This window comes from Rhipicephalus microplus, chromosome 9, assembly GCF_043290135.1.
Source record: "Rhipicephalus microplus isolate Deutch F79 chromosome 9, USDA_Rmic, whole genome shotgun sequence".
Lineage (NCBI taxonomy): Eukaryota > Metazoa > Arthropoda > Arachnida > Ixodida > Ixodidae > Rhipicephalus > Rhipicephalus microplus.
In genome coordinates, this window is record NC_134708.1 from 20,705,472 (window position 1) to 20,717,386 (window position 11,915).

The 11,915-nt window shown below is 46.4% G+C and overlaps 1 protein-coding gene and 1 non-coding gene across 2 annotated transcripts; one reads left to right on the forward strand and one right to left on the reverse strand.

Moving 5' to 3' along the window:
- Positions 1 to 1,987: 1,987 nt before the first annotated feature.
- LOC119163585 (uncharacterized) lies at positions 1,988 to 11,241 on the reverse strand. The gene is made up of 2 exons (XM_037415613.2): positions 9,619 to 11,241; positions 1,988 to 7,106 (listed from the first exon to the last, which is right to left on the reverse strand). The coding sequence occupies exons 1-2, from the start codon at positions 10,692 to 10,694 to the stop codon at positions 6,179 to 6,181; spliced, it is 2,004 nt and encodes a 667-aa protein (XP_037271510.2). The 5' UTR covers positions 10,695 to 11,241; the 3' UTR covers positions 1,988 to 6,178.
- TRNAK-CUU (transfer RNA lysine (anticodon CUU)) lies at positions 11,238 to 11,312 on the forward strand. The gene has a single exon. It is a non-coding gene; the product is annotated as a tRNA-Lys (tRNA).
- Positions 11,313 to 11,915: the final 603 nt, after the last annotated feature.

The following is an 11,915-nucleotide window of genomic DNA, read 5'->3' on the forward strand; positions in this document are numbered from 1 at the left end:
CATTACAATGATGTTGCTGAGCGCGCGGGCCTCCAGACACCCTACAAAACGCTAGTTTCTCTCCACACACACACACACACACACGCACACGCACACACACACACACACACACACACACACACACACACACACACACACACACACACACACACACACACACACACATCACTTTAGATCTTGTGCCCCTCAAATCGATCAATGCTGCTAGCTACTGGACTGTTGCAACAGGCGACTATCAGCGTGGCATGCGCAAGCTCAGCCCAGCATCTCATTAGCAAAGACATATATAACTGTATTAACACACATAAGAATAAATGATGTGCGACTCAATTATTCTTATGCAGTCTTCGATGCAGCTGTGTGAAGCTGCAGTAACAGTCGTATTGGTCCCAAAGCACTTAGATGGCCATTACAGAAAGTCCAACATTATATATCACTTTTGATCTTGTGCCCCTCAAGTCGATCATGCTACTAGCTACTAGACTGCTGCAACACGTAACTATCAGCGTGGCATGCACAAGCTCAGCCCAGCGTCTCATTAGCAATGACATAATTAACTGTAATAACACACATAAAAATAAACGAGGTGTGACTCATTTATTCTTATGCAGTTTTCGATGCAGCTGTATGAAGCTGCAGTAACAGTCGTATTGGTCCCAAAACACTTGGATGGCCATTACAGAAAGTCCGATCTTAGAGCCCATGTTCGTCAACAGCTACTTTGGGATGCATTAATTTTGAGTGCATCACTGGTAACTGTCAACGAAATAAACGGGAACCTTAATTGCTCTGTACTGGCTGTGCTGCTCTAATTTCTCAACAAACTGATTTGTATATTTTAGTTGTGCCGCCATATGACATTTAGTTTGAAACTCCAAAAAGGGAGAAAAATAATCTAAAATTGGTTTCTACAGAACTGAATGGACCTGAATTTTCCTGAATGGACCAGGAAAATATGTTATGTTTTGGGGAGTTCCGTATCCCTGTTCATCTCTACGCAGATAGAATTCAAGTACTGAATTAATAATAGTAGGGGCAACTGTCCCACTTTAACAGGCTAGGTCTGTTTACCGAGTCGACTGCACTAATGCTGCTTCTTAAAAAAAAAAAAAAAACGTAGTGCAACTGCAAAAAACTATCCAGTCGTGTATTCCGCGAAAGAATAATCCAGCAGTAGTACTCGCCAAAGACTTAGTTCTGCAAAAGTTTCTTTTTCAGCACTCAAGGCCAGCTTGTGAGAGAACAACTGATGGTAAACACATCTAAATTCTGGAGTATTACTAGCCAAGTCCACAGTATGGCAAGGAGACATGTCGAAATGAGACTGGAGTGACCTTGACTGGCTGGGGATTTTTAACACGTGCCTTAACATCAGTACACAGGTGTTTTTTGCATTTGGCCCCCTTTGAAGTGCAGCCGTTGTTGCTGGGAAGGAAAGCTGGATCTTTGAGCATAGCAGTGTGGCGCTAGAGTGCCTAGAATATTCTAGACACTCTAGTGTCTGAGAATATTCTAGGCACTCTAGTGGCGCCTTGCTTATTGAACAGACACAGCAGTGCACAGTTGCCGACCGATAAATTGAACATGCTCGGTAATTCGGACAGCTGCGTGCGTGACACAGTCAATGGCCCCTTTGAACTAATGCTTAAAAACGACCGATATTTCTGACAGCTGCCAGATCTGCATTTGAGAAACTATGTCCGAGGAGTGCACACCGAATTTGCAGCCATTATCTCCTGCCATACCCATACCATACAAAGTATGGCCTCACAGATTAAAAACGAAAAAGCCAACTGGTGATCTGCGAGGCCTTACTTAGATTGCCTCACATCCGTCAAGGCATTCAGCGATTGCAGACTGCCTCGTTGCATTTTCTGAAAAATTAAACTAAGGGAAACTTTTTTTAAACAATTGATACTCTAGACTGCTCGTTGAAAGCCACACAAGAAGCTTGGAAAACACATGCACACTTTCCTAAATGCGGATATCAAGGCGACGAGGCTTTTAATAGTACAACAACATCGTTACTATAAACAAAGATTCAACTGGTGAACAAGACGGAAGGTTCAACATAAAACCTCTTTTTTGACAGTACATAAAAAATACATCGGCTTGATGTAATCAATCACAACATATGCTTTGTAAAAACCTGTAGTAATCAATCGCAACATATGTTATATATAATATTTGCTAATCCGCTGGATAATTCATACCATTCAACACAGCAAAATGAACTGCTAGGCAGACTAAGGTTGGACAATTTATTTTTGTACACTAGGCATATGCAACCATGGATCCACATTTTTTTTTTCAAGGGAGGTGGTCGAAGAGGCAGACTTTAATATGGTCACTGATAATTGTGACTGTACTGGTGCTTATGATCAATTATGGCAGTAAACTTACTTATATCTAGGTGAGCAGTCTAACGACATTTTTTTGTACTTGAACCATGGCAATTCAAGCGTGCCATCTTACACCTATCTTGGCCCTCGATGTAATATATTTCCTGAGGAATATGGGCACACCAGTAGTCCATCTTTTCGTTAGTTTGACTTCATACAAAGAGGAACAAAGCTATTTTAAAATACAGAGGCCAACTGATCATGCTGTAGGACTGAAGATCTAATGCCGAACATGGCTTGCTACAATAATTGCACAGCCTTTCTTGCCACTTCAGAGCAAGAGAATAGGGAAACGATTCTCGACTTAGGCCGAGTGCATGCATGGGGGGGGGGGGGGGGTGGCGGCGACGTCATGGCACTTTTGACCACATTGCTGCACTGAACCTGCATGCACGTTCTCAGCATAAAAAGAAGGTGTATAAAATATGCAGCGAAAAAAAAACACAATTGACTAGCCTAAGCTTGCGTATGATCGTGTTGAGATGTTTCGGAACAATGCAAGAAATGCGTACCAGCATAAGTATTTGGACAGTGTCGATCAGTTGACAAACTGCAGTGGCACCTTGAAAACTCGTAATAAGTCCAAGAGACAAGAAACTCGCTGTATATTATTTTTTTTCCATATTAACTTTTAATATATCTTTTTCTCTCTCCCTGCCTTTCAGTCCCCAATCCCCTTTGCCACGCAGAGTAGCAGGATAGCGATACACAAGCCGGCTAAATTCTCTGCCTTTCAATGACGAGTTCTCTCTCTCTTTCCAGGTACGTCAGGCAGGCAGCTGTGTTACACCTAATTCAAGGGCTAACGTGATTACGATTCATGCACAGACTCCAAGATGTGCGTCAAGAAGTGAGCTTCTGGCGGTAAGCATTAGTTGCGGTGAAACACATTCAGTGTTTCTCGTTTGTGTCGAGCTTCTGAAAGCTTTGTGACAAACATGATGTTGCGGAAGGAGTGGGAATGGGGGAGGGGAAGCACTGTTTGCTGAGCTCCAGCCAATCGGAGAAGGCCAAAGTGGATGCGTTGAGAATCGCACCCCAGAAACAGCAATGCAAGAGTATCTGGGAAGATTGACACGTGCCGTACACTAGTGCTGTGCACAGAAAATATTAGGTTAGGTTGCATTCAATTGGATCCACATCTGCACATGATGACAGCCTATCAATACAGCAATAACATATAAGGACACCGCAAAAAGATTCATTTCCAAGTGTGAGGACCAAATGTGAGGTGGGGAGGCAGATAAAATAATGTATACAATATAAGTTGAGCAATACATCTGTTCATGTGATTACAATTGATGACATCTTCAGCCTGACTACGCCCTCTGCAGGGCCTTTCAGTGGGCTTAGTCAGGCCGATGATGATGATGACATCAAAGGACGCTTACTTCTGCTTGTGCTGCAAATCTCTTTGCCTCAGCAGAAGTTAAGAAAAAAAAAAGCAGTTCAATATCATGCAGGAACAGGTACATAGGTTTTGCCCAAGTAAGCTAATTTCACATAATGAAAAACAGGCCGAGAGTGCGTGCATTCCCAAGATCTCCTGTCATACATTCCCCCCTTGAATGAAACTTGAAAGCACCACCTGAGAACTGGGTTCTCCAGCTAAAGCAAACTTGTAGGATAACTTCACATTGTTTGAGTTTATTCAGTTATTCCAACAACATGTTGGATAACAAAGACTATATGTGGCTATAGTAAAATGCTGCCGTGAGAAAATTTCCCAGGTTGTTGGTACGCGGCTCCACACTGCAGCTTTGTTTCCTGTTGCAGGTTGTCCCACTGTTTGAGGTATGCACACACATATGTACATATGTGCACTGTGCTGTAATTAACATTGTAGTACACCGATTACAGCAAAACAATGCAACACGAACTAATAGAATGTGTACCCCAAGAAGTCCTAAAGACCATCTGAATGTTACAGCTTTTCAACCAAGCGCGATGCCAATGGATTCTCCATTATTCTTTTCTTAAGCATGCCACACTAGAGTGGAGCACAATACATAACTTAGCCATAATAGGCTAAACACTTAAACCAATTCTTAACATCTATGTACATGAGTATGCACACACATGAATACATACGTGCAGACGAGAGATGCAAGTGAACTATGAAGCAGCAGTTTTCTGGAACATGAACACAAGAGGAAAATATCTCTGTTTTACTTTGTGCACTGGTTTCTTTTTTGACAGACTCGCATCTAACGTCAGTTTGTACTTGAATATGCAGCAGTAAGTAGACAATGGGTGCCTTCCTTGAATCGTTTGATATATGCTCTTCCCTTTGTGAGCTTACGTCGTTGATGGCGCAGTATAACACATCAATGCAATGGCAGTTCCCAGAATAAAAAAAAATGCTAGAAACATTCACCTGCAAGTAGAGATTGTAACATTGTGGCTAACGTAAACAAAGACAGGAACAACAGTTTTGATTGGATAAGTGAGCGTTCATCATTAATACGTATTCATTTAAAGGGACACTAAAGTGAAACAATGAATTGGTTTTGATGGATGTATTATGCTCCGAAAACTCTAATGATGTTAATTTTGTCATCATATGTTTCTCAATAGAAGAGAAAATCAAGGTCAAAGTTTGAATTTTGATTTTCATGCTGGAAGTCTCTGCGCGTACAGATTTCATAGTGTATATTTTGTATTTTGCAACATCATCACTATGAAATTTTTTGAAACTTCACACATTGAAGGGCCAGCAAACAGGCTCCAACTTTTTCTTTTTTACATTTCCAAACAAGCTCGCCAATTCGTACAGTAGACCGCGGCGATCACATTTGCCAAATATTACAGCGCTGCGCGCCACACTGCCCCTCCGTTTTGAAAAGCAATCCCGCACTTGTTTCCCTCGCCTGACCGATCCCCCTGATATGCGCAGTCTGACGAAAGCTTGGCCGTGAGAAATGTTACAGCATCACTGAGCTCGCCGACTGGTCCTTTGCCCTATGAAACAGCACTTTGGCCCTGTAGCGATGCAGTTCCAGCCGCGCAGTCCGCATTTTAATTTTTCTGTGCTGCCGTTTTGTAGAGCCCGAGACTTCGAGAGAAGTGGTTTTGTCAGAACGAAAGCCCCGAAGATAAAGAGGTGTCTCACTACTTTACTCCGAGGCAAAAAGTGCTCCTTGCTCGCTGTTTGCTGCCCACGTTGCTATGCAAAGTGCCCAAGTGAGGAAAGACCCGCACGGTCGTTAGTTGCGTGCCGATGATGTGCCGCAGACGTCGTGTCGCATTGCGAAGTGGGCGGAGTCACGACGACAGGCTACTCCTTGACGGAGAAAGGTGGCAAGCACTCGCGCGAAAATTTGAAACCGGCTGAAGTGCATGTTCTAACCCCCTTAACTTCTTTTATAGCATGTATTCGCAAGATTATGGGGGCAGCATGTTCACCTACTGAAAGCGCGCATATTTCTCTTCATTAAAATTTTTGGACCTTGGGGTTGTTTCTTTCAAGTCTCTGGCTCCCTAAGAGGGCAATGTATTTACATTTTACCAATTAGAAAGGCTGTACATCCTAGCAGACACTGTCAAAATCTACGACACCACGGTGATAGGTGCTGGAAGTTGAAGGTGGTGTCGCTACCCACATTTTCTTTTGTGCGTTTTCTCGCTTACCAAGCGTGTTCTCGCAGCGAGCGGCGTAATTTCAGTATTGTGGAAGAGTAATTTACTTATACAAGAAAAATCGTTTTTCTCTTTAGTGTCCCCTTAAGATGTACTATGCCACGGCACCAACTTTACCTAATGCCAACAACTAGAGTTCAAGCATCGCGGGATAAGACGTCGCTCACTTTTAAGTGCTTTGCGATAGCAGCCCAACAGTCAGGACCAAGCTTGTCGATCTGTGTGCGTTGTTCGGGGTAGCACTCCAACTTGTGGCGGACAACGCAGTTGATAAAAAGGTAGTTTGTGTGAAGGAAATGCCTGGCTGCCTTGACGGCACATGCCGCTTCCACTTCGTTCATCTCAGCCTCCGACTGCAATGCCAAAATCAACGACGGTTTTGACTCGAGGAGCTCAAACGACTCGGCGAACCGCTTGCCTATGTTCCGCCTCAACACAAAACGAACTGCACGGTGCAGGCACGTCAGGTTCCTCTGAACAGCAGCCATCGCAGACAGTGTCGTGGGGTTCATGCGCACATCGGTGATGAACTTGTTCTCGACGAGTCCGGTAGACACGGCGTTGAGCTGTTCGGGTTCCATTTGGGGTAAGCTCGACAGGTGGAAAGTGCACAGGCTCTCGTTGGACTCCAGCAACAACGAAATGAGTTCTGCGGACATGTTGCTCAGCTCGCGGCATTCCAGCGTGAGTTCTAGTGCGGAGTCGTTCGCAGCGAGGCCCTGTGCGACCATTGCGGCGCAGTTGGAGTCCAAGAAGCTCTCGTGCAGCGTGACGGATTGGAATGACTTGTTCTCTTCGAGCAAGACCAACAGGGCCGTCATGTGCAGGTGCTGAGCGTCATTGAAGGTGACGCTTAGGTGCTTTACGGCGTGACTTGCACTCAATGTTTTGCACAGGGCTACAAAAGATGCACCAGTGTCCTGATCGAGCATGAGATGCAAGTCGGCGGGACACAGGGCTGGTTCTGACACGGAGGTGACGAGCCCTTGGGTGACCACGTCGATGTTTGGAAAGTAGACGCGACTGTACCACCCGTTCTTGTCTAAATCGGCATACAGGGCCAACCTGCATAGAACCAAAAACAATGTGACACACGTCAAATGTTGCATGAGATTATCTAGAACATGAAACATAAAATGGACTGCAGCAGCTCTGTTTAAAGTTGGAATGGTTCGTCAATGACCTGTCTATAGTTGGATGCTACCTTAGACGGCATATGTAGTTCGAATAAATGTTGCCATTGGAAGACAGCCCTCTGACCTATCTTGCATATTGATTTCTGAATGGGAATTTAACATCAGGCTTTGAGAAACATGTTGATAATAATGTACAGGATGACTAAAATCCAAAAGCCGTTCCTGAAATATTGTGCATTTTCTCCGCAGTTGTGTTTTAGCATACGATGACTGCACACGATGCCTCACAAAAAGAATTCTAGCGACCAGTCACGTCTATGTAGCTCACGAACATACTTAATAAGAAAATTTAAGAGAAAAGAAAATGGATCATAGATGATCATGAATACTGAGATGTGCCAATTATTTTTTTTTCCCTCTGCTTTTGTGTCTGCGTTAGTTAACATCATCCCACACACACAAAAAAATAGCAGTCAAGCAATTCGTTAGGAGCTACCATTGCGAAATGCGTGGGCCGTGCCACTAGTGAGTGATTGGCAGGCCACATGTTTGAGACCCTTGCTCTAAAGGGACATTGAGTTGGAAGAGGGTGATCCTGCTGAATCAACGCTTCGAGAGACGAGCACTCTACAAAAGAGTTATTGCCAATTGAGCCAGTACTTCAAAAAGTTGTTTGTTTTCTTCAAGGCAGCAACTGATGCCTACATTAGAGCATGCATGTGCGTTCTGTGCGATGTGTATACGTGTTGCATGTTATTTAGTGTATGCATGTCCAGTGTGTGTGCATGCCCTAAACTCTTTTTTGTTGGGGTCGGAAGAAGGACCATGTACACCAGGCCCACAGCCGTGCGGGAGTGCCCTCGAGGCCACCTTCAAAATTCGCATGAAGTTCGGACGACTTCGTTTTACCGAGAATAGACCGTGAAAATATGACCTTTTCAAAAGTTTCAACAAATTACTTCTAAAAACAACCCCTATGCTTCTCTTAGCATCAATGTCTGTTGGTTTCCATTAATTTAGCAGACTATAGAGCATGGTGCCGACACTTTGCAGCACCCTATGGCAAGGAACACATCTGATCCTCACGTCGCTCATGGTTCGTGTCGGCTTTTGACCAATAGCACGCTATCTGCTATTCAGTGTCAAACAGCAGGGGCTGGCAGTCATGAAAAAGGTGAGCACAGACTTCTGCATGAAACAAGGGCACCTGAGAAAATGGCAACTTTGCATTCTGCGTTCAAACTTGCTTTGTCACGCACGATTTGGCTGAGTTCTTCAAAGCAGTATCTGCTGCCCACCGAATACGTTTTCTCACAAAACCTGAAGGTAAGCATTCCTAATTTTTTATGAGCACAGAGGAGCAAGTAGCGTGGTTTAATTGAATTTTCTACGTATCGAAATAACTGCCATCCAAATGAGACATGCATAGATACTTCACGTGTGACGTCAAAGAAGCAGTTCTTCACAGCTCTAGTGTGGTGCCCGCTGTTACGTATTCGGCGGTCGCACGACAGCAGGCCCAGGAAACGGTCTATCCCAAGCAGTGCCAGGAAGACAAATCCCGCTTAATTCAGTTTGCAACGTGTTTTTAAGTGCTACGCGGCCAATCAGACGTTCGCAGGAAAGGAAAGAAAACAAGATAGCATATCAAGCGGGGCAATCTTAGCGGAAAGCCTCAACATAGAAAGGAGGGCGAGCACTGCATATGTTACACCGCGCTGACGTCATCGTGCCATGTGACCCTGAGCCTGGTAATGACGGTTTTTCAGCTTATCTTCACCATTATCTATTCGCCTCATGGTGCAAGATGCCCTGCTGCCCTGCTGTCAGAGTTCTTACTGACTCAACCTCTTGCCTTGCTATGCTATGGTTCAAACATCAGGCGCAGAAAGCGAGACTTCTTGCAGTAGATTTACTGGCACTAAGAAAGAGTTAAATGATTTGACTACCACAATTTTTTTCTCCATTTTCAGACCAAATAATAAATGAAGATGCTTCATGCCTTTGAGAACAAATAAATGCAGTTATTTATGAAGTTCTCAATAGCTTATTCTAGATCCCATATAGGGGCATCTGCGATTAGTTCCAGTAGCGCGCAGCTGGAGCAATTTGTGAAGGCCACATTTATAACGACGAAATCCAAGGGTGGGATGCATAGGTGTGTGCACATTTCGCTAACTGAATTTCTAGCATAGCTTCCACAGTGTTGCACCTGATGTATGACACGAAGTATAGTACTCCAGAATGGCAGCTACAATTAGGTCATCGCGGACTATCCGTAGATGACGGTAAACACTTCAAAGCATCACTCCTGAGAAATGGCACAGTGACACACATGTAAGGCTGTTACCCACAGCCACGTTATGTACAAAATGTGAACATACGTATGTGTGCGATGCCAGAAGTTTGCGCCGAGTTAGGCCACAGCTTGCCTCCCTTACCTATCACTCTTCGATCCCGAGTGGGCTTCGATCATCAACTTGAGCAACGTCGTATTCTGTTTGAGAGTGTTGCAGAGGACTTGCACCTCAGACGCGTCCATACAGCACTGCGACACATCGAGAGTCTCAAGAGTCGTGTTTCTCTGCAGCCCCCTGGACACATGTGCGGCAACACCGTGAAGCATCTTGAAGCACTTGACCGTCAGTGAACGGAGACTTCGGTTCTTCAACAGCACAGATTCTAGCAAATCAGCCATAGTTTGGTCAATGTAGTTAACCTTGTAATCGTCGCCAATGATTACAAGGTGTCTGAGCAAGTCACTGGCTTCGACAGCCATCAGAACGTTAACGAGGGGTTCCTTAGATGCCTGGTAATGCAGCTCAACAAGTGATGTGCTCTGCTTTAAAAGGGTGGCTACTGCCAACGACATTTCTAGTTCGTTTATCCGGTAACGGGTTTCCGAGGAGTACATGTTGCTCTCGCGCTCTGACTGCACCTGGAGTTTCTCCAGGGTCTTTGATGATCGCAACAGCTTGGCCATGCTTCTCAGCGCACTGGTGTTCAGGTTCGGACTGAACGAAAGTTTTCTGAGCTTCTTGCATTTCGATAGTCCACTCACGATGGCTTCTGAGGCGGCGCCGGTGAATTCAGCCTTCGACAGGGTGACGGTGTCGACAGTTGCACGACTGGTGGAGAGAATTTCGCCCACCTTTGCGCCAAGGCCATCGCTTACACGTACATTGTGAAGCTTGAATGATTCAAGCGATGAAATGGGACCTAAGTTGTCGAAAAGCAAGGCCCAGTCGTAGCTTGTGTCACCTTCGACAAATATGTGGCGAAGTTTTGACGCACGCTGCTTCACACTCGTTTCGTAAGTGATGAAGCTCCGCCGGCAGGGATGGTGTTCTGTGATGCAGATAGCCTCGACGCAACTGTGTTTTTGCGGCAGCCAGGCCATGAAATAGTCGGCGTCGTATCGCAAATCGACGTTTTTCGAACAGGTCTCGGTGACGATTCTGTCTCGTGTGCATAGCTGAAGCTTTCCCAGTTTCCACTCAATCAGATGAAGGTTCATGGTGTGGGGAGCAGGTGCGCCCAGCCTCCCTTTCCCTTTTAGGGCAGCGCACGCGCCTGGTTGCGGGGACCCCTTCCCCCACGGCCGGCGCGTGCGATTCCCCCCCCTTTCCCGGCGCCAGGAACAGGTTCCCCTCTCCCTCAGCGAGGAAAGGTACCATTCTCGTCAGGGAAAGGGAAATCGGGTCGGGGAACAAAACGAGCGGGCAAACGGGCGCTCGCTCTCTGACACCAGCGACCATCCCAGGAGGACGAACCCGCAACCCCTCCTGCGAGCCGAGGACGTCCACGACCGAGGTGTAAGCGTCAACACCTTTGTTATCTGTAGTATCTCCCCGCGACAGTGACGCGCGATTGCTAACGCTTAGCAATAAAGTGTTTGTTGTTGATCTGGCCAGTTGCCTTATTCGCCCGAACCCGTAGTAGTAGCTGCAATGAGGCAAGCTACGGTTGGGGGACGTTAACCGTGCACGGAACGACTGTGTGCGGCTGAAACATTAGCTATAGGCTTCTGCGTCAGCCGTACATAGGACGGTCCCCCAACATCTACGGCTAGCTCAGTCGGTAGAGCATGAGACTCTTAATCTCAGGGTCGTGGGTTCGGGCCCCACGTTGGGCGCCAGATGTTGGGGGACCGTCCTATGTACGGCTGACGCAGAAGCCTATAGCTAATGTTTCAGCCGCACACAGTCGTTCCGTGCACGGTTAACGTCCCCCAACCGTAGCTTGCCTCATTGCAGCTACTACTACGGGTTCGGGCGAATAAGGCAACTGGCCAGATCAACAACAAACACTTTATTGCTAAGCGTTAGCAATCGCGCGTCACTGTCGCGGGGAGATACTACAGATAACAAAGGTGTTGACGCTTACACCTCGGTCGTGGACGTCCTCGGCTCGCAGGAGGGGTTGCGGGTTCGTCCTCCTGGGATGGTCGCTGGTGTCAGAGGGCGAGCGCCCGTTTGCCCGCTCGTTTTGTTCCCCGACCCGATTTCCCTCTCCCTGACGAGAATGGTACCTTTCCTCGCTGAGGGAGAGGGGAACCTGTTCCTGGCGCCGGGAAAGGGGGGGGAATCGCACGCGCCGGCCGTGGGGGAAGGGGTCCCCGCAACCAGGCGCGTGCGCTGCCCTAAAAGGGAAAGGGAGGCTGGGCGCACCTGCTCCCCACAATGGGGTTCAGCACGGCATTCCACTTTTCGAGGTCGTCGCATAGCCAACAGCTGTC

Bases quoted from the DNA above. Each gene is read 5' to 3' on its own strand.
- LOC119163585 (XM_037415613.2), bottom strand. From the start codon at position 10,694: ATGAACCTTCATCTGATTGAGTGGAAACTGGGAAAGCTTCAGCTATGC. The intron at 7,107-9,618 runs GTAAGGGAGGCA...GGTTCTATGCAG, and splicing joins TCGGGATCGAAGAGTGATAG to GTTGGCCCTGTATGCCGATT.